Consider the following 18,342-nt stretch of genomic DNA (forward strand, 5'->3'; position numbering starts at 1 on the left):
CATGTCCTGTTTGTCAGCTCTTTGCTAATAAGAATGTCCCTAAATATCCACTTCAGCCACTTCCCATTATTGATGTTCCTTTCAGTAGGATAGCCATGGATATAGTGGGGCCTCTAGAAAGGTCACAGTCAGGGAACCGGTTTATTCTCACTATTTGTGACTATGCTACTCGCTACCCTGAGGCATTCCCCTTAAGGGATATTACAGCTAAGCAGATAGCCTACGCTCTTCTTCAGCTCTTCTCTAGAGTAGGATTTCCTTTTGAGATCTTAACAGATCAGGGTACAAACTTTCTGTCCAACACTCTAAAGCAGGTGTACAGGCTGTTGGGTATTAAGAGTATCCGGACCACGCCTTACCACCCACAGACTGATGGACTTTGTGAGCGGTATAACAGGACCCTAAAAAGCATGTTGAAGAAGGTTGTTTCCATCAGTGGCAAAGACTGGGATAAATGGTTACCTTATCTTCTTTTCGCTTACCGTGAAGTTCCACAGGCGTCCACAGGGTTCTCGCCGTTCGAACTCCTCTATGGTCGTCAGGTCCGGGGGCCTCTGGATGTCCTGCAGGAGTCCTGGATTGGGAAACCAGAGGGGACAGCAACCAACATCCTCACCTATGTCCTTAAAATGCGTGACAAGATGGAACAGTCGACACAGCTGGTGAGGAGAGAGATGGCGAAAGTACAGCAGAACCAGAAAACCTGGTACGATCGCGCTGCAAGACAGAGGTCCTTCAAACCAGGTCAGCAAGTTCTGTTATTGTTACCTACCTCTGAAAATAAGCTACTGGCAAAATGGAAGGGTCCATATACAGTGCTGAGAAAGCAGAGTGACACTGTCTACGAAATAGACATGCCTGAGCGGAGGAACAAAAAACAGACTTTTCACATTAATTTATTGAAAGAGTGGAAGACTCGAGATCCCCCCCCCTAGCCCACAGTTTTATGTTCGGGCTGTGCCGGAGGAAGATGAGGAGGGTGAGTTTACTCCAGCAAAGCCTTCAGCCACACAAATTGACTTGTCCCATCTCCCTCCTATACAGCAGCAGGAGCTTGAAGCCATCATCTCCCCTGACCTCTTTAAGGAGAAGCCAGGCACCACAGATCTGGTGTACCATGACATTCAGCTGACAGACAAGCACCCCCATCAGGCAGAGGATGTACCGCATCCCGGAGAGGATGGTGCCAGTTCTATTAGAGGAGATTGAGACCATGCTTGAACTGGGAGTGATAGAGCCATCCACCAGTGAGTGGAGCAATCCTGTTGTACTGGTCATCAAGAAGGACGGGAGCATTCGCTTTTGCATCGACTTCAGGAGGGTAAATGCACAGTCAAAATTTGATGCCTTTCCTTTGCCCAGGTTAGATGATCTGATAGAGCGGGTTGGCCAGTCTCAGTTCATCAGTACCCTGGACTTGTGTAAGGGGTACTGGCAAGTGCCTCTCGCGGATGCTGCCAAGCCCCTCACCGCCTTCAGGACACCCCATAGACTGTGGCAGTTCACAAAGATGCCTTTTGGCCTCCATGGGGCTCCTGCGACGTTTCAAAGACTGATGAACCAGGTGTTGGCAGGTATGGAGTCATTTTTTGGAGCATACCTTGATGATGTTATCATTTTCAGCAACTCATGGCAGGAACACCTGGGGCATCTAAAAGCCGTTCTTGGCCGAATCAAGCAAGCTGGCCTGACGATAAACCCAAAGAAATGTTCTTTGGCCAGGCGGGAGCTGCAGTACCTGGGGCATGTCCTGGGCAATGGAGTGATCCGGCCAGTCAAGGACAAGGTGGAGGCGGTGCAAGCGGCTGAGAGACCAACCACCAGGAAGCAGGTCCGCTCCTTCCTGGGCTTGGTGGGCTGGTATCGTCGGTTCATCCGGAGCTTCTCAGCCCGGGCAGCCCCTCTTTCTGACCTCACTAGTGCCAGCAAGACCAAGTGGACCTGGGAAGAGGAGCAGGAGAAGGCGTTCCAGGATCTCAAGGAGGCCCTGTGTCGCAAGCCGGTTCTCCAGAGTCCAAACTTCAGTCTACCGTTCACTGTCCAGACTGACGCATCTCACAGAGGAATTGGAGGAGTGCTTCTGCAAGGCGAGGGCGAGGACAAGCAACCGGTGGCTTTTGTGAGCAGGAAGCTATTCCCACGAGAGACCCGCTACTCCACAGTGGAGCTGGAGTGTTTGGCCATCAAGTGGGTGATCGACTCCTTCAAGTACTATCTCCTGGGAAGGGAGTTCACCTTGGAAACGGACCACAGGGTGCTCCAGTGGCTGGAGTCGATGAAAGACACAAACAGTCGCATCACTAGATGGTTCCTGTCACTCCAACCATACAGGTTCAACATCTGCTACATTCCAGGGAGACAGAACTCTGTAGCGGATTTTCTGTCCCGGAGAGAAGAGGGCCAGCCTTCCGAAGGGGGAGGAAATGTGAGGGATTGTCCATCTTCCCTCACTGATCAGGTGTGATTGGCTGGGTTACTCCATGGAGGCATGCCCATGTGAGTGCAGTCCAGGTGCTGTTCATCTCCCCTGATTGGACTGAGCCAAGTGGCCTCATGGGAGGGGAGGTTGGGCTGGGGAAAATGTATTGTAGTGGGTAATTAATGTAACTTAAAGGGGTAGTTTTTAGTGTACATATGAGTTTGGAAACTGTAATGTGTTTTGTTAATAATAAATAGGCATATTTTGTATATAAATTGTAATATATTGTAAGTAATTCTGCTGCACTGCTCCTTGAATTCTACCTGTCAATGGGGCATAGTGGTTTAAGCTCACCTATATATTGGGTGTGAGGGGATTTTGAGGTGGGCCTGTTCTGTGTGCTGGGGAAATGCTGTCGGACTGCTTCGTGATGTGCTGGTGAATAAATATGAAGATCTGCATCCTCTGCAAGTTTCACCTTATTCTTTTCCACCATCTCAGCTGCAATAGCCATCCCGGGCAAGTAAGAGCCTCTTTTACCACCTGAATCTTACAGTGACAGTTCAACATGTACGGGGTGAAGAGAAAGGGGGAGAGCACTGTCCCCTGTGGTGCCCCATGCTGCTGACTAACACATCAGACACACAGTCTTGAAGCCTCATGTACTGTGGTCTGTTGGTGAGGTAGTCGATGATCCATTCAGCCAGGTGACAGTCTGCTCCCGCTCTTTCAAGCTTCGCTCTGAGCAGGGAAGGCTGGATTGTGATAAAAGCACTGGAGAAGTCAGAAAACATGATCCTCACAGTGCTGCCGGTAAAACATACACATGTCTAACACACGTCTGTGCTCGTCCAGGTAGGGATGGTGGATTTGTACTTATTTAGCAGAGTGTCCCATCTTGATATTGTATTCTATACCTCACTGTGCCTTATTGTATATTTGTAGTGTAATGCACTGCTGGGTACCTCAATTTCCTTTGGGATTAACAAAGTATATTTTGATTTTATTTGATTGTTTTTGATTAACACTGCCTGTGAGGGATAAATAAAGAACAGACTTCAGATCAGATTGCAGCTTTATCATGAGGAGTTTATAATTATTTTCATAAAGACCCAAAAAGACACTGGTAATGTGTATGCCTAAATACTTAAAGCCGGACCTTAACATACAGAAAGGAAGTGCACCATCTGGTATCTGAAAGTTAGATTGTTGATTGGAAAGCATTCACTCTTTGACAGGTTTAGTTTATAGTCTGTGAAGGTTCCAAATTGTTGTTGTTGTTGTTGTTAGGAACACAAAACATTGGATCTGAGATATACAGTAGCAGGTCATCTGCATAAAGAGAAATTGTGCGTACAGTTCCAATCCTGTGAATTTTATAAGTATTGAGTGCTATTTGAAATTTAATTGACTAAGGCACTATAGCTAGAGCAAATAAAAAAGTTTGAGAGGACACTCCTGCCGTGTGGCCCTGGACAGAGGAGAAAGTTGGGAAGCTAATTTAATTGTCGTTTCTGATGATTCGGGGGAGATTTATAACCGGCAGATCCAAGAGATAAATTCAGAGTCGAAATCAGATCTTTCCAATGCAGCAAACAGATAACACCATTTAATTCTATCAAACACTTTCTCTGCATCCAGGGAGAAAACCACCTCTGGTACCTCCTTGAATGCAGGGGCATGTACAACATTAAAAAGAATAGAAATAGTTGTCTCTGTCAGACTCTTTGGTAGACTTTTCTGACTAAAAGAATGGCTAAATATTACAAGCAGAAGAGGAGACAACTGAGAATAATTCTGTATTTTTATAGAATTGCACAGAATAGCCATCAGGTCCTGGAGTTTAGCACTCCATTTTAGATATGGAATAAACAATCAACAATCTCCGACTTCCTGATTCTTTATTCTCAGCCCATATTTCTCTGATATTATAAAAAGACAGATGATACCGACCCAGCTTCATACCGCCCTATTACGCTACTTGGATGCGACCTTAAAATTTTTACTGAAATCCTTGCGATTAGACTCAGTAAGTGTATCGCGAGTATAATTCATCACGATCAAACTGGATTAATTCCAGGAAGATTTTCCTTTATTCATGTTAGAAAAATGGTGGCACTCCCAAGGCTTCTTTACTACTTTCAAAACCTAACCATATTTATACCAATCGCCTTCTTCAAATTACTAAACTCTGTTATCCTTTCCTTCCAATGGGGCTTCAAACACATTATACTTCTAAAAAAACAACAACACATAACCAAACGCAAATTGGCAGGATGCCTCTCTCTGTCTAACTTTCAGCATTATTACTGAGCCGCAAACTGTAGGGCACTGATGTACTGGCAACACGCCTACCCAAAATTCCATCTTCTATTACAGATAATGTTATAGTTGCAAATTCTTTAAAAATCTGGTATCAAATAAGAAAAACATTTAATTTACCTGGAACCGCTGCTTTCACTCCTCTCTGCAATAACCACCACCAATAAACTTTCATATTAATTTCATTATGGTCAGTGAATCTCTGAGGAGTTCATTTAGTAACCATATCTAGTATTTCCCTCTCATGGGTGTGAGAAACATTACAGACCTATCATCTTCACCCACTGTAGTTCCTGGATCTTTGATTTCATATACTAGTTTTGGTCCAACACTTACAAAGAATGTATTAAATTCAATTACAATTTACTTACGATTATTTATAGTTTTGTTATTTTCTGCAAAATATTGCTGGGGGTTTTCAGCTTTAATTGTCTTCACATTAATATTGTTTTTGTTCTCTGCTAATATTCCATTATATATTCTTTCTTACACAGATAATATTCATTAGTCCATTAATATACATTTTCAATCTGTTTTCAGCTTCTATGGTTCTCCTCTTTATAAATATAATAACTTGTTCCTTTTACAAGTACACTATATTGCCAAAAGTATTCGCTCACCCATCCAAATAATCAGAATCAGGTGTTCCAATCACTTCCATGGTCACAGGTGTATAAAATCAAGCACCTAGGCATCCAGACTGCTTTTACAAACATTTGTGAAAGCATGCGTTGCTCTCAGGAGCTCAGTGAATGCCAGCGTGAAACTGTGATAGTTATCAAAAGGTTTCTCCAATGTTAAAGGGTGTGGCCATGATGGCTTGTGGAAATGTAATGCTTCGCCATGAAACATCAACTGCTGTGTAACTATCCTCTGCATGCTCCAATCTACCTCAAATTTTACATGTTTAATCACAGCCTTGACCTGGTCGCATCCATATGTCAAAATACATTCACAGCACGTGCCATAGCGCTCCCTGCACCATTTTTAAAAATAGCCCCCACAGCAAATTTCACATACTTCTACGAAATTTGCCATGTATATGTAGCACGTCAATGTGAACAAAAAAGTCTCTTAGAGCCATACTCTAAACCCGACAGGAAGTTGGCCATTTTGAATTAAATATCAGATTTCTGGTGTTTTTGGTCATTTTCAGCAATTAAATCCTCATAGGCGGCAACTCCAAAACACCTCAAATTGGGACAATATATACAACATACCTTCAGGTTGAATATTTGTGAAAATCGTACACAAAACTCAAAGGGCGTGACCATGGCAGTTGACTGAACATTGATGCTTCACCATGAAGCAGGAAGTCTTGTGTAAATCCACCGTACATGCTGCAATCTGCCTCCAACTTTAAATGTGTGATCAGAGTCCAGCCCTGATGAATTTCATAGACCAATATACAGGCACAGTGATAGCCCCACATCATGGATGGACAGAAAGTGTTTCATAAATAGCTGTACATGCTCCAATCTGCCAGAAATTTCAGCTGTGTGCTCATAGTCTGGGAGCCAGGATGGCCTACCATGTACCCCATGCATTTTTCAGTCCGTTTGTTGTTCTTGTTACTTTAAACCTTTATGTTTTGGCTGAGTTAAGGGTGTTTTAAAAGCTATTCAGTAAAGGATCAGACTGCCACGATGTACATTACAATTACAATGATTTTAATTTAAAAATGTATGTAAACTTTCGTTCATAACTGTATATACATTTTGTGTAACATAACACTAGCGGTTAGCAAATTAGAATGGTAGTGGAGAGAGGGAACAGTATTTGGACCTTTGATGACTATTGGCACTCACCGAGCTAGGAGCTTGATTAGCAGGGTCGCAAGCTAATGAGACCAGATCTTTTAGGGGGTCCTGGGCCAGGTGAGGAGGATAGCGGATTGCTCCATGGGGAAAGTAGGAGGAGGATGGAAAGTGAAGAGATGAAGAAGGATGGGGACCCCGAGACAGACCTTAGAAGAAAATGATGTCAAAAAGATATTTTGATCTTGCATCATCCTAATAAATATAAATAATCTGTGTGTGCGTGCATGGTGTGTGAGACACTGTGTGTGCTACTAACCACTGTGAACAGCGATGACCGGCCGGTGGTGTTGAGTAAAGGAACCCATTCTCGGTGAATCTTCCCGGGCAGACGGACTATCCAGCTCCGTTTTCTTTACTGGAGGAGACAGACCTAAATCACATATACACAGGCATATTTGTTGGTACAAGCATCAAATATGCAGGAACCCTTTGGTTTGTTAATTTGTTAGTTCACAGAGCAATTTAAGCGCAGCTGTAAAATATTTTTTTGCTTATCTCCTGTAGTGCCACAGAATTGTTTGCTACAGCACCACAATGATAACAAAAATGCTTAAAGCAGGTCAGTAATGATTCCACACTACTAAGACAGGTGTGCTCTGCAGTGCCTTGTGTCGGCCTAATTTATAAAGTAGCCCAGTGAGAAAAATCTGAACTTAGACACTGGAAATAAAGTGACAGATAAAGATGGAACCTGGTCTTAAATTTACATTAAAAATTGTTACATAACCCCATAGATTCAAACAAAATTAGACAAAACTACTGTACCTATGGAAATTAAAATTTAATTTTAAACAATGTTATACATTGCCTAGCCACAACATTAATACCACTTGCCTAACAGTGTGTATATTCTTCTCATGCTGCCAAAGATTCATGGGGGAACGGATAGGGGAACGGATAGGGGACCTCTGGGGATGGCCTATGGTGTCTGGCACGAGGGCGTTGGCAGCAATTCCTTTGGGTCCTTGTGGGTCAGGGAGTGGGATCTCCTAGGATCTGACTTGTTCCATCACATCCGGAAATTCATGATCAGATTGGGATGAGGGAAGTTTGGAAGGTGGATCCCTGAGCAGTTTTTGAGGTGTGGTAGGTTAGATGCCTGTGTGGGACTGCTTTCTTGCGAGTCCCACCTGCACACAAACATTCCTGCCTTCACAGTAAAGTGTTCCACTGATTTTGTGCCTTCCTCCATGCCCCAAGTACAATGCTTTATTTACTGTGTGGTAGCCAAATTACAATTACTTTTATAACAATTGTGAATCTAGGGCAGTGAGTACACATTGTACATAGGTATAGTTATGCGGGAATGCATTAGAGTAACATGCCACCACTTTTTTGTCAATCGATGAAATATGATATTCACAGTTTGCATAGCTGTACAGCAAAATTAAAACTGCAAGCTCCTGTGAAATTTGCATTGGGTCCCATGTGATCACAATTCCAAGGCAGTTCTCAATGCCACAGCACCCTGTTTTGCTGGGAGAGGCTGCTGTGATTGGGAAGCACAGTTGCCAAGGGTGGATGTGCTTGGTCTGGAACAATGTTTGGCTGGGTTTTACGTACCAAAGTAAAACCCACATGGAATGTTAGGGTCCAAAATGTCCCAGAAGAACATTGCATTGTAACAAAATGATCAATGTTTTACATGTCACCTGTCAGTGGTTTTAATGTTGTTGCTGGTTCGTGTGTCTCTTTCATTCATCCAATCAAGATTGTATTCCCTTCTGTTTCGGTATTTTCTTCAATAAACTGAATATTCCCTCCACTGAACAATATGTTGCAGAAGAACTACAGATAGCAATCACTGCTTCAGTAGTTGGTGCAGCAGGACTGTTTCAACAAAGTGGGAAATATCCAGAGCAAAATAGCTATCCTTATGAATTTGGCAATAAATAAATAAACAAAATTAAAATTAAATTATAAAAGTTATCATCAGCTAGCTCCTTTCTTCACTTTCACTTCACCTGTCACTTCAATTCACCTTTTTAAAGTGCATTTTGATTTTAAGTTGCTCCCAAAAACTGTTACTCATGCTTCCAGTTCCCTCTTCTTGCAAAAAGGAAAAGATCCCTTAGCTTAGACCACTTACCATCACAGTACCCCTGTACCTCCTAATGTATGTGTCAGGGATGTGGGGTGTGGTGAACCCAGATGCAGACACAATTGACAGACGCCCTAGCTTTATGAAAAAAGGTTTATTTAAACAAAACAACTACTAACTGAAAACAAGACTGAGGTGGCTTCAACAAACTAAACAGCGGAAAACAAGATGCAGGAGTCGGGTGGGTGGAGGGGGTTCAGATGGAGGGACAGAGACAAGACGCAGGAGTCGGGTGGGTGGAGGGGGTTCGGACAGAGGGCAAAAAACACGAGTCCAACTCAGTGTGAGGCGGCACCAAGGCACGCAAAAAAAAAAGCAAATCCAAAAAACAATGTCACTGGTAAGTCCAAACAAAACCAAAGAATATACTCCCAAAAAGAACTCGAAGGCCGTCAGACGACGGAGTGGTGAAAGTGCTGTGGCGGAGGCCGTAAGGCGAAGGCGCTGTGGCGGAGGCCGTCAGGCAAAGGCGCTGTGGCGGAGGCCATCAGGCAAAGGCGCTGTGGCGGAGGCCGTCAGGCAAAGGCGCTGTGGCGGAGGCCGTCAGGCGAAGGTGCTGTGGCGAAGGTGCTCTGGGAGCTGGCAGCGAAACCACTCTGGGGGCCGGCAGCGAAACCACTCTGGGGGCCGGGCCGGAGGCCGTCGGCGGTGGACGAGACGAGGACCCTCTGGCGGCCGGGCTGGAGGCCGTCGGCATAGGAACCCCTCTGTTATTGCAGGAACAGAGGGTACCACTGGAGGATCGTCAGCAGCTGACACACTCTGAAGGCCGTCTGGAGGGACGGCTGACACACTCTGAAGGCCGCGTGGAGGGACGGCTGACACACTCTGAAGGCCGTGTGGAGGGACGGCTGCTGCGGCGTAGACACTCTGGACTGCGGCTGCTGCGGCGTAGACACTCTGGACTGCGGCTGCTGCGGCGTAGACACTCTGGACTGCGGCTGCTGCGGCGTAGACACTCTGGACTGCGGCTGCTGCGGCGTAGACACTCTGGACTGCGGCTGCTGCGGCGTAGACACTCTGGACTGCGGCTGCTGCGGCCGAGACACTCTGGACTGCGGCTGCTGCGGCCGAGACACTCTGGACTGCGGCTGCTGCGGCCGAGACACTCTGGACTGCGGCTGCTGCGGCCGAGACACTCTGGACTGCGGCTGCTGCGGCCGAGACACTCTGGACTGCGGCTGCTGCGGCCGAGACACTCTGGACTGCGGCTGATGCGGCCTAGACACTCTGGACTGTGGCTGATGCGGCCTAGACACTCTGGACTGTGGCTGATGCGGCCTAGACCCTCTGGACTGCGGCTGCTGTGACGGAGTTGTCCACGACCCGCTCGGGAGCTGCTGCTGCGGGGTCGGAGTCCACGACCCGCTCGGAAGCTGCTGCTGCGGGGTCGGAGTCCACGACCCGCTCGGAAGCTGCTGCTGCGGGGTCGGAGTCCACGACCCGCTCGGAAGCTGCTGCTGCGGGGTCGGAGTCCATGACCCACTCGGGAGCTGCTGCTGCGGGGTCAGAGTCCACGACCCGCTCGAGAGCTGCTGCTGCGGGGTCAGAGTCCACGACCCGCACAGGAACAAGGGCTGAAGTGGTGACGTCGACCCGCTCAGGAACGAAGGCTGAAGTGGCGATGTCGACCCGCTCCGGAACGAAGGCTGAAGTGGAGACGTCGACCCGCTCAGGAACGAAGGCTGAAGTGGAGACGTCGAGCCGTTCCAGAGCGAAGGCTGAGGTGGCGGCGTTGCGTCGTTCCGGAGCGAAGGCTGAGGTGGCGGCGTCGCGTCGTTCCGGAGCGAAGGCTGAGGTGGCGGCGTCGAGCCGTTCCAGAGCGAAGGCTGAGGTGGCGGCGTCGTCCTGCTCAGGAACTGCGGCTGAGGTGGGGAGTCTCTTAGAGCCCCGCTTCCGTCTGGATTTCCTTCGGGAAGAGGGCTCATCAGGGAGCTGAAGTTCAGAGTCCGGCAGAGAATTGTCCTGGCTGGGGTGGAAACTGTCAACCCCACTCGGGGACTGTGGCCGGAGTGATGACCCACTCAAGAACTGCGGCTGGGGCAGCGTTACTGACTCACTCAAGAACTGCAGCAGAGTCCATGGTTTCCCTGAACCCCGCTTCTGTCCAGAATCTCCCTGGGAAGAAGGCTTATAAGAAAATGAAAGTTCGGATTCCGGCGAAAAATAATCCAGGCTGGGGTCTAAATCATCGGGTTCTGAAGTTCCGTCCACCCAAAAGCTGTTACAGTCACTAAACGTGGGCGATGGCTGGGAATTCCTCTCTCGGGAACCACGTCATCCCCTGGGTGGTGACTTAACAGCCAAACGGGTTCCCACAAAGGGAGCGTACTTGTCAAAATCAAACATAGCCATACTGCACTAAACTACAACACTGAAAAAATGAGTTGTGCCTGCTGGGTTCAATTATAGCTGGCTCATACTGTCAGGGATGTGGGGTGTGGTGAACCCAGGTGCAGACACAATTGACAGACGGCCTAGCTTTATGAAAAAAGGTTTATTTAAACAAAACAACTACTAACTGAAAACAAGACTGAGGTGGCTTCAACAAACTAAACAGCAGAAAACAACAGAACGGAGGAAGAGTACTCACACACAAGGAACTATGGCAGATGGCGAATAAACAAACTGAAGGCCAAACAAAAATCACTGAGTCTGAAAGTGTGAATCCTTAAACGGGGGAAAACAGAGTAATCCTGTGAGCAGATATAGTCCAGAGGTAAGGAGGGAACGGAGACGGGAACAAGGTGAGTCCAAGACGATGAGCCAGCAATAACTGAAGGAAAAGGCAGGGCTTAAATATTAGCAAGGGGAACCAGGTGGAATGAATTGGCTTGATTGCATCAGCTGAAAACAATCAGAGGCCAGGTGCAGAATGGGTAGGGAGCAGCAGACAGAGGGAGACAGAGAGACCAGATAATACAAGAGGGAAACACAGGAACAGGAACAAAAGGCAGAATCCTGACAGTATGTGCCCAGCCCTCCTATTTCAGTCCCTTTAATTCCTGCAACTCTTCAGTCATTTATCAGTCATATATCTTTATACAAACTAAACTTCAACAAGAGTGATTTTTTTCCTCTTAAAACAGCTATAATGAATTATCCTCAAAATGCCCAGTATAGCTTTATATTTAGTGGAGTCTATGTTACACACAAAGTTAAAGGCCTTTACAAAGCTATCTTTGCACCCTTATTGACCGAAATCCAAGAACACTGTAAAAACTGGTGTGTGCTTAGTCTATTTTTTGTTGAAGAAATTAACTTTGTTGAATTTAATATTATTCCACAGTTGTCCTAATTGTTGCAATGCATACCACTTATCCTCCCCCAAACCTTCTTAAATTAAGTTAACTGTGAAAACTCAGAGTTTATTTGGAATCAGAAGGTTCTGTTGCTGTGCAGACATTACTTGCAAAGACCTGGAACACTTGAATTGACATTCTTACCAAATCTCACATTTTATTACTGGACTGTCAATATCAGTATTTTTTTTTTTTTAAACTGTCTTCAATATATAATAAGAATTTCTCCCAAAGACCTAGCTGGTTCTCGTCAAACGCTTCCAAATCGGTGTCTGTGAAGGCTTAAATACCCTTTCTTTTTAGTTCATCCATTTCCCCCTGTACTAAGAATGTCCATCCATCCATTCTCTATACACCACTTTATCCTCACTGGGGTCGTGGGGCCTATCCCAGCTGACTCGGGCAAAGGCAGGGGACACCCTGGACAGGTCTGTACTAACAATGTGACTAGTAAAAACCTCTCTTAGGATCTGGGTTCAGTATAAGCCCTATTTTGAGCTATAATAATTTTCTATTCCCAACCATATTCTCCACCTTTCTTAGCAGACAGCATTTCCCTAATGTAGTCGAATCTTGGTATTTTTTTTTTTGTGATTTAAGTTTTTATTGATTTTCAAAAAACTTTTTCTAAAATTTACAAAACAGGGAAAAACACAAAACAAAACAAACAAAACAGAACAAACAAAAAAAACACAAAATTTGGTTGGCGCACCCCCACCCCTTTCCCTTTAGAGTCACACATATCGCAAATGCAAGTACAAAGAAGTTACATTGTTTCCTGCAACCAAAACAGGAGCAAATCCAGACAGCTATTATTTAAAAACAAAAGCAAACAAACCAAAAAAGTATTATTTTATACATCAGTATAAATCAGATTTTGTTTGAGAAAACTCCAGAATGAGTCCCATTTAGTGTCTTCGTCCTCCATGGTGGCTTTTAATTTGTAAAGCATAGATTCATAAGAGGCTGTCTCTGCCATGGTTTTAATCCAGTCTTTCACTTCCGGACGCACAGTGGTTTTCCAATGTCTCAAAATTATTCTGGATGCTGTCACCAGTCCAGTCATAACAATACTGAAGACATTCTTTGAAACATTAGGCATTTGACATCTTTCACCAAGTAAGCACAGCTCTGGGATCAAGGGCATCTGTGAACCAGCCCAGTGACTTAAAACTTCAATGACCTTTGTCCAAAAAGGTGATATTAGAGCGCATTCCCACATACAATGTAAGAATGTTCCCACCTCAACTTTACATTTCCAGCACAGGTTGTCTGATGCAAGTTTCATACCGTGTAGTCTGACCGGGGTATGATAATATCTGTGCAATAGTTTATACTGTATACATTTACTTCTTGCTTCCTTCACGTATTTCCCATTATCTGATAAAATATCTGACCACCTCTCATTTGAAAAATCTACCTTTAGATCTCTCTGCCATAAAAGTTTGATATTAACAGATTCACTATTGCGGGTGTTATTCAAGAGCCTGTAAAACTGTGAAGCTGTATGACGTTCCCGTGGCATCTGGATATACTCAGAAATTACATTATCACCACCCTCTTTGAATTTTGTAGACACGCAATGTCTCATTTGCAAATATTTCCAAAAATTGTCTTTCCTTTCTAATTTAAATCTTTCAATGAGATCTGTGTAAGACACAAATTGCCCATCATTATATAAATTTTCAATAGTATATATGCCACAGGAATGCCACTGCCTCCAGAATACTGGTGTTTTACCAATGCATATTGCTGTGTTATTCCAAAGAGATGAATACTTTTGTACTTGATGTGATATCTTAATCATTTTATGTGCCTTCAGCCATACTTGGCAAGAATGAGTAAGCACTGGGTTAGTATTATCAAATTTCTGAGACAGTATATTTTTGGGATCAAATGGTGAACAGATTTCTGTTTCTATATTTATCCATTCTTGTCCCTGCTTTGATTTCTCCCAGTATTTAACCAATTTGGCCATTTCAAAAGACAGACAATACAAATTCGCATCAGGCAATCCTAAACCACCTTTTTCCCTAGGTGCATACAATTTACTCAGTTTTATTCTTGCTCTTTTTCCTTCCCATAGAAACTGTTTGATCAGACTTTCATACTGTTTAAAGAAGATAGGCGGAATTTCCATTGGTATCATCATTAATAAATACTGAAATTGTGGAGCTATAACCATTTTTATAACATTGATCTTACCCCACAGTGACAATTTTAGCTTTTCCCATTTCTCCAAATTTGTTTTAATTTTTAACAGAACTGGAGTAAAATTTAGCTGAGGTATCTCCTCCAAATCTTGACTAAGTTTGATCCCCAAATATTTCATCCCCTTGGGCACCCATTTAAATTTAAATTTCTCTACCATGTTGGAAGAACAATGAAATGATAAAGGCATAGCTTCAGATTTTCCCCAATTTACAGTATACCCCGACATTTTTGAAAATAAGTCTATAGTACCCAAAAGATGTGGTAAAGAAGATTGTGGATCAGTAATAATAGCTAAAATGTCATCAGCATATAGAAGTAATTTGTTTTCATGCTGGCCAATTGACACTCCTTTAATTCCTTCATTTGATCGGATACTCGCTGCTAATGTTTCAATAAAAATGAGAAATAACAGGGGGCTCAGTGAGCACCCTTGTCGGGCCCCACGTGATATACCAAAAAATTGTGAAATTATCCCATTGGAAATAACTGCCGCCTTTGGTTCCTTATATAGTATTTTGACCCATTTAATAAAGTGCGATCCAAAGCCAAATCGAGATAAAGCCAGGAAAAGGAAACTCCATTCAACTTTATCAAACGCCTTCTCCGCATCTAAGGAGAAGGCTGCTACTGGTGCATCACTAGATTGACTCGACCACATTAAATGCAATAATATTCGAATATGGTCAGAGGAAGACCGAGTTTTCATAAAGCCCGTCTGGTTAGGATGTATAATAGTACTTAAAATTTTTGTAATCGCAGGGCCAGCACTTTAGTGAGTATTTTACAGTCCAAGTTCAGCAGGCTAATTGGCCTGAAATTTGATGGGTCTGTATTATCTTTGTCCTTTTTTGGTATCAGAGATATTAGTGCTTCATTAAAAGTTGGGGGAATGTGTTCTCTTTGAAAAGCTTCCTCATATACTTTTTGTAAGACAGGAGCGAGGACATCTATATAGATTTTATAATACTCTGCAGGGAATCCGTCATAACCTGGAGATTTTCCAGCTTTCATCAGTGAGATTGCCTTTCTGATTTCCACTTCGGTTATCGGAGAATCGAGCATTTCAACATGTTCCTGAGACACTTTTGGCAAGTTAAATTTAGAAAAGAAAGTTTCACTGTTATTTTCAAAATTACTTTTAGACACTTTAGAGGTATATAAAGTCTCATAATACTGTTTAAATACTTTATTTATGTCCGTAACAGATGTAACCAGTTTACTTCCCTGTTTAATAGCAGGGATAGAATTTAGAAAATCCTGTTTTTTAACTTGTCTGGCTAACACTTTTCCAGTCTTTTCACCTCCCTCGTAAAAAGTTGTTTTTAGGCGAAACAGAGAATAGGACACTTTTCTATTGTAGATTTCATTCAATTGAAATTTTAACCCACAGGTGTCTCGATATAATGACTCATCATATTTTTCTGATAGTTTTTTTCTTTATGTTTAATTTCTGTCTCCAGTTCTTTTATTTTTTGTAAGCCCTCTTTTTTCTTTTTTGCACCATATGCAATAATTTTTCCCCTTATGTAAGCTTTAGAGGCTTCCCAGACACTTTCAATGCACTTTGTGCTACCTATATTCAGATCAAAAAAGTTTTTAAGGTCTTCCCCAAGCGATTTCTTAAAGGATTTGTCCTGTAAGAGTGAGACATTCATTCTCCACCTGGAGCCTTGTCTTTGCTCCACACCTAGTCTGACGCAGAGTTCTATGGCTGCATGATCAGTTAATGCAATAGATTTTATGGAACAGCTCATGACACAGTTGATCAAAGAGTTTGACACCAAAAAGAGGTCAATTCTGGAATAGGACTTGTGACAGTGAGAGAAAAATGTATATTCTCTCTTGGACGGATTTATTAACCTCCATGCATCAATCAGACCCGCATCATCTTTTAGCATGTGAACCGCTGATCTGCTCTTAGTGGAAAGTGGCCCTTTATAAACACTTCTGTCAAGACACGGATCCATAACCTCATTAAAATCCCCTGCTAACACAATTTGCCCTTCCATCTCTCCCAGAATTTTATTTACCTGATGAAAAAATTGGGGATCTTCCCTGTTTGGTGCATAAATGTTGCAAAGGATCATCGTTATACCTTCAATCATAGCCTGAATGCATATTATTCTCCCTTCTGTGTCTTTAAATTCTTTTTGCATTACAAAATGGACATTTCTCCTAACAAGAATCATTACACCATTGCGGGCACTTGAAAAAGAACTATAAAACATATGACCTGCCCATCCTGTTCTAAATCTTGACTCCTCCCCCTGATTCAGGTGGGTCTCTTGGAGAAATACTATATCTGCTTGGTTTGTTTTTAAATATGACCAAATTTTTCGCCTTTTAGCTGGATTTCCACTTCCATTTATATTCCAGGAAAATAACTTAACATGTTTCCCAGTCATTGCAGGAAAAAAATTCAAGTTTAGAAACTGTAACCTTGCATTTCAAACATATATATTCACATACCATTCCCCCAGTGAACCCCCAGAATATGTGCTGCCAACCCAAAAAACATTTGGCGTGGAAAAAGAACATTTCCAGCCTGTATAACGCTGAAACCATAATAGTCATAGCTGTCTCACAGCTTAAAAGGTAAAACAGAACAAAAACCTTATCGGGTCCGTGTAAAGCCGCTCTCCTCTGTCTCTCTCTGTCCTGGATGGCAGGTGGGTCATCTCTCCCCGACAGAAACGCACGGCATCTTCATATGTGTGGCTCCTACGTAATTCTCACTCGGTTGCGACAGATTCCTCCTCATTCCCTTCTTCATTGTGAAAGTTGAAAAACTTCTCAGCTGCTGCTGCTGACTTGAAAGTCATATTTTTGCCCTTCCAATTCACCCTTAGCGTCGCTGGGTACGCCAGAGTGTATTTCACATTACGCTGCTGCAGCTTTCGCTTCACCACAGTGAAAGCCTTTCTTTTCTCAGCAAGCTCTCTGGTCATGTCCGGGAATACGGACAGCCGACATCCACCCCAGTCAAAGCCACGCTTCCCTTTCGCTGCATTAATGACCTTCTCCCTCGCTGACTGTCGCAAAAAACGAACAAGCACTGGTCTCGGCGGCCTGTCCGGGTCAGGCAGCGGGGCCAGCAGCCGATGAACCCGCTCCATCTCAAACTCTGCATTAGCGACATCAATGCCGAGCCCTTCCGTTAGCATGCTTTTGACACAATGCACGAGTGTCCCGTCAACTCCAAAAGTCTCTTTTAATCCAATGATTCGCACATTATTACGTTTGCTATGGTTTTCGAGGACCTGAATGCGCTCCCACATGGCTTCTACCAGCTCGTCTCTCTTGCTAGCATCCGTCTGCAGCTTCTCAGTTGTATCCTCCATGTTGGCGATACGCGTCTCAGCCTCCTTCACCCACACTTGCAAATCCGCCACAGTTGTTTTCAATTCAGATGTCGTCTGTTTGATTGTAGTAACGTCAACAGCGACCGTCTGTAAAGTACCACTCATTTTAAGGACCTCAGTCATCAAATTTGCATCATTTGCAGAAGCCTGGCCTTGGCCTTGTTCGTCACCATACGTCGGACTGTTGCGTGTGGACATCTTTCCAGGTTGTTTAAGAGGCATTTTGAACTCCGTACGCAGTTTTTTTTCTACCAGCACTACCGTAATCTCTTCATCAGTAAAAATTGGAGATAAAGATTTCAAATTGGAGCCACTCACAATTTTAGTAATTAAAATTATAAAGTCGGTTGTCGGAGAGGATCTAACCAGCTGCCATCTTGTTCGCGGCACCCACGTCACTCCCTGGCGCCGAATCTTGGTATTTATAGTTGTTAATTGACAACATAGACTGTATATAAAGATGGACGTAGCACCCGGGACGTCACCCGTTTGTTTCTGCACTGAGAAAATGAAGCCTCTTCCTCGTTGACATCTTGGATTTTTGGAGCCAGTGACGACAACAAGGGTGGAGCTGGAGAGTAGTGATTTTTTCAGACTGACTGAGAGCCGAGGAGTCTGTGTCCCACCCACATTTTTGGACTTCTGCTGTATACCGAGGCTGCTGCTAACAACATTAGCGTCCAAAAGTCGAGCTAAACTCTACAGGTAGGTCATTTTTGTAACTAGTTGTACTCTTCTCCCCAGCTGGACAACATCACATATAAACCTGTGAAGTTACTATAAGTTAACATCAGAGTGCAAC

General features: G+C 44.0%; 1 protein-coding gene across 11 annotated transcripts in view; it reads right to left on the reverse strand.

Annotated features, from left to right (window-relative positions):
* Positions 1-18,342, reverse strand: part of nfic (nuclear factor I/C) — a 185,846-nt gene that overhangs the window by 49,543 nt on the left and 117,961 nt on the right. For 6 of the 11 annotated variants that reach the window (XR_007941417.1, XM_051947303.1, XM_051947301.1 and 3 more), the window contains exons 9-10: positions 6,818-6,931; positions 6,550-6,707 (exon numbers count right to left, since the gene is read on the reverse strand). The exons of 2 other annotated variants lie outside the window; for them this stretch is intronic. Coding sequence is in view for 7 of the 9 variants with exons in the window: in XM_051947303.1 (XP_051803263.1) it covers positions 6,550-6,707; positions 6,818-6,931 (272 nt within the window). In the remaining 2 variants the exon portion in view is untranslated. Of the gene's footprint in view, positions 1-6,549; positions 6,708-6,817; positions 6,932-18,342 lie in introns of those variants that run through there. 3 more of the 11 variants (XM_051947302.1, XR_007941418.1, XM_051947313.1) reach the window with 3 other exon arrangements.

Source organism: Acanthochromis polyacanthus, chromosome 4 (assembly GCF_021347895.1).
Source record: "Acanthochromis polyacanthus isolate Apoly-LR-REF ecotype Palm Island chromosome 4, KAUST_Apoly_ChrSc, whole genome shotgun sequence".
Taxonomy (NCBI): Eukaryota; Metazoa; Chordata; class Actinopteri; family Pomacentridae; genus Acanthochromis; species Acanthochromis polyacanthus.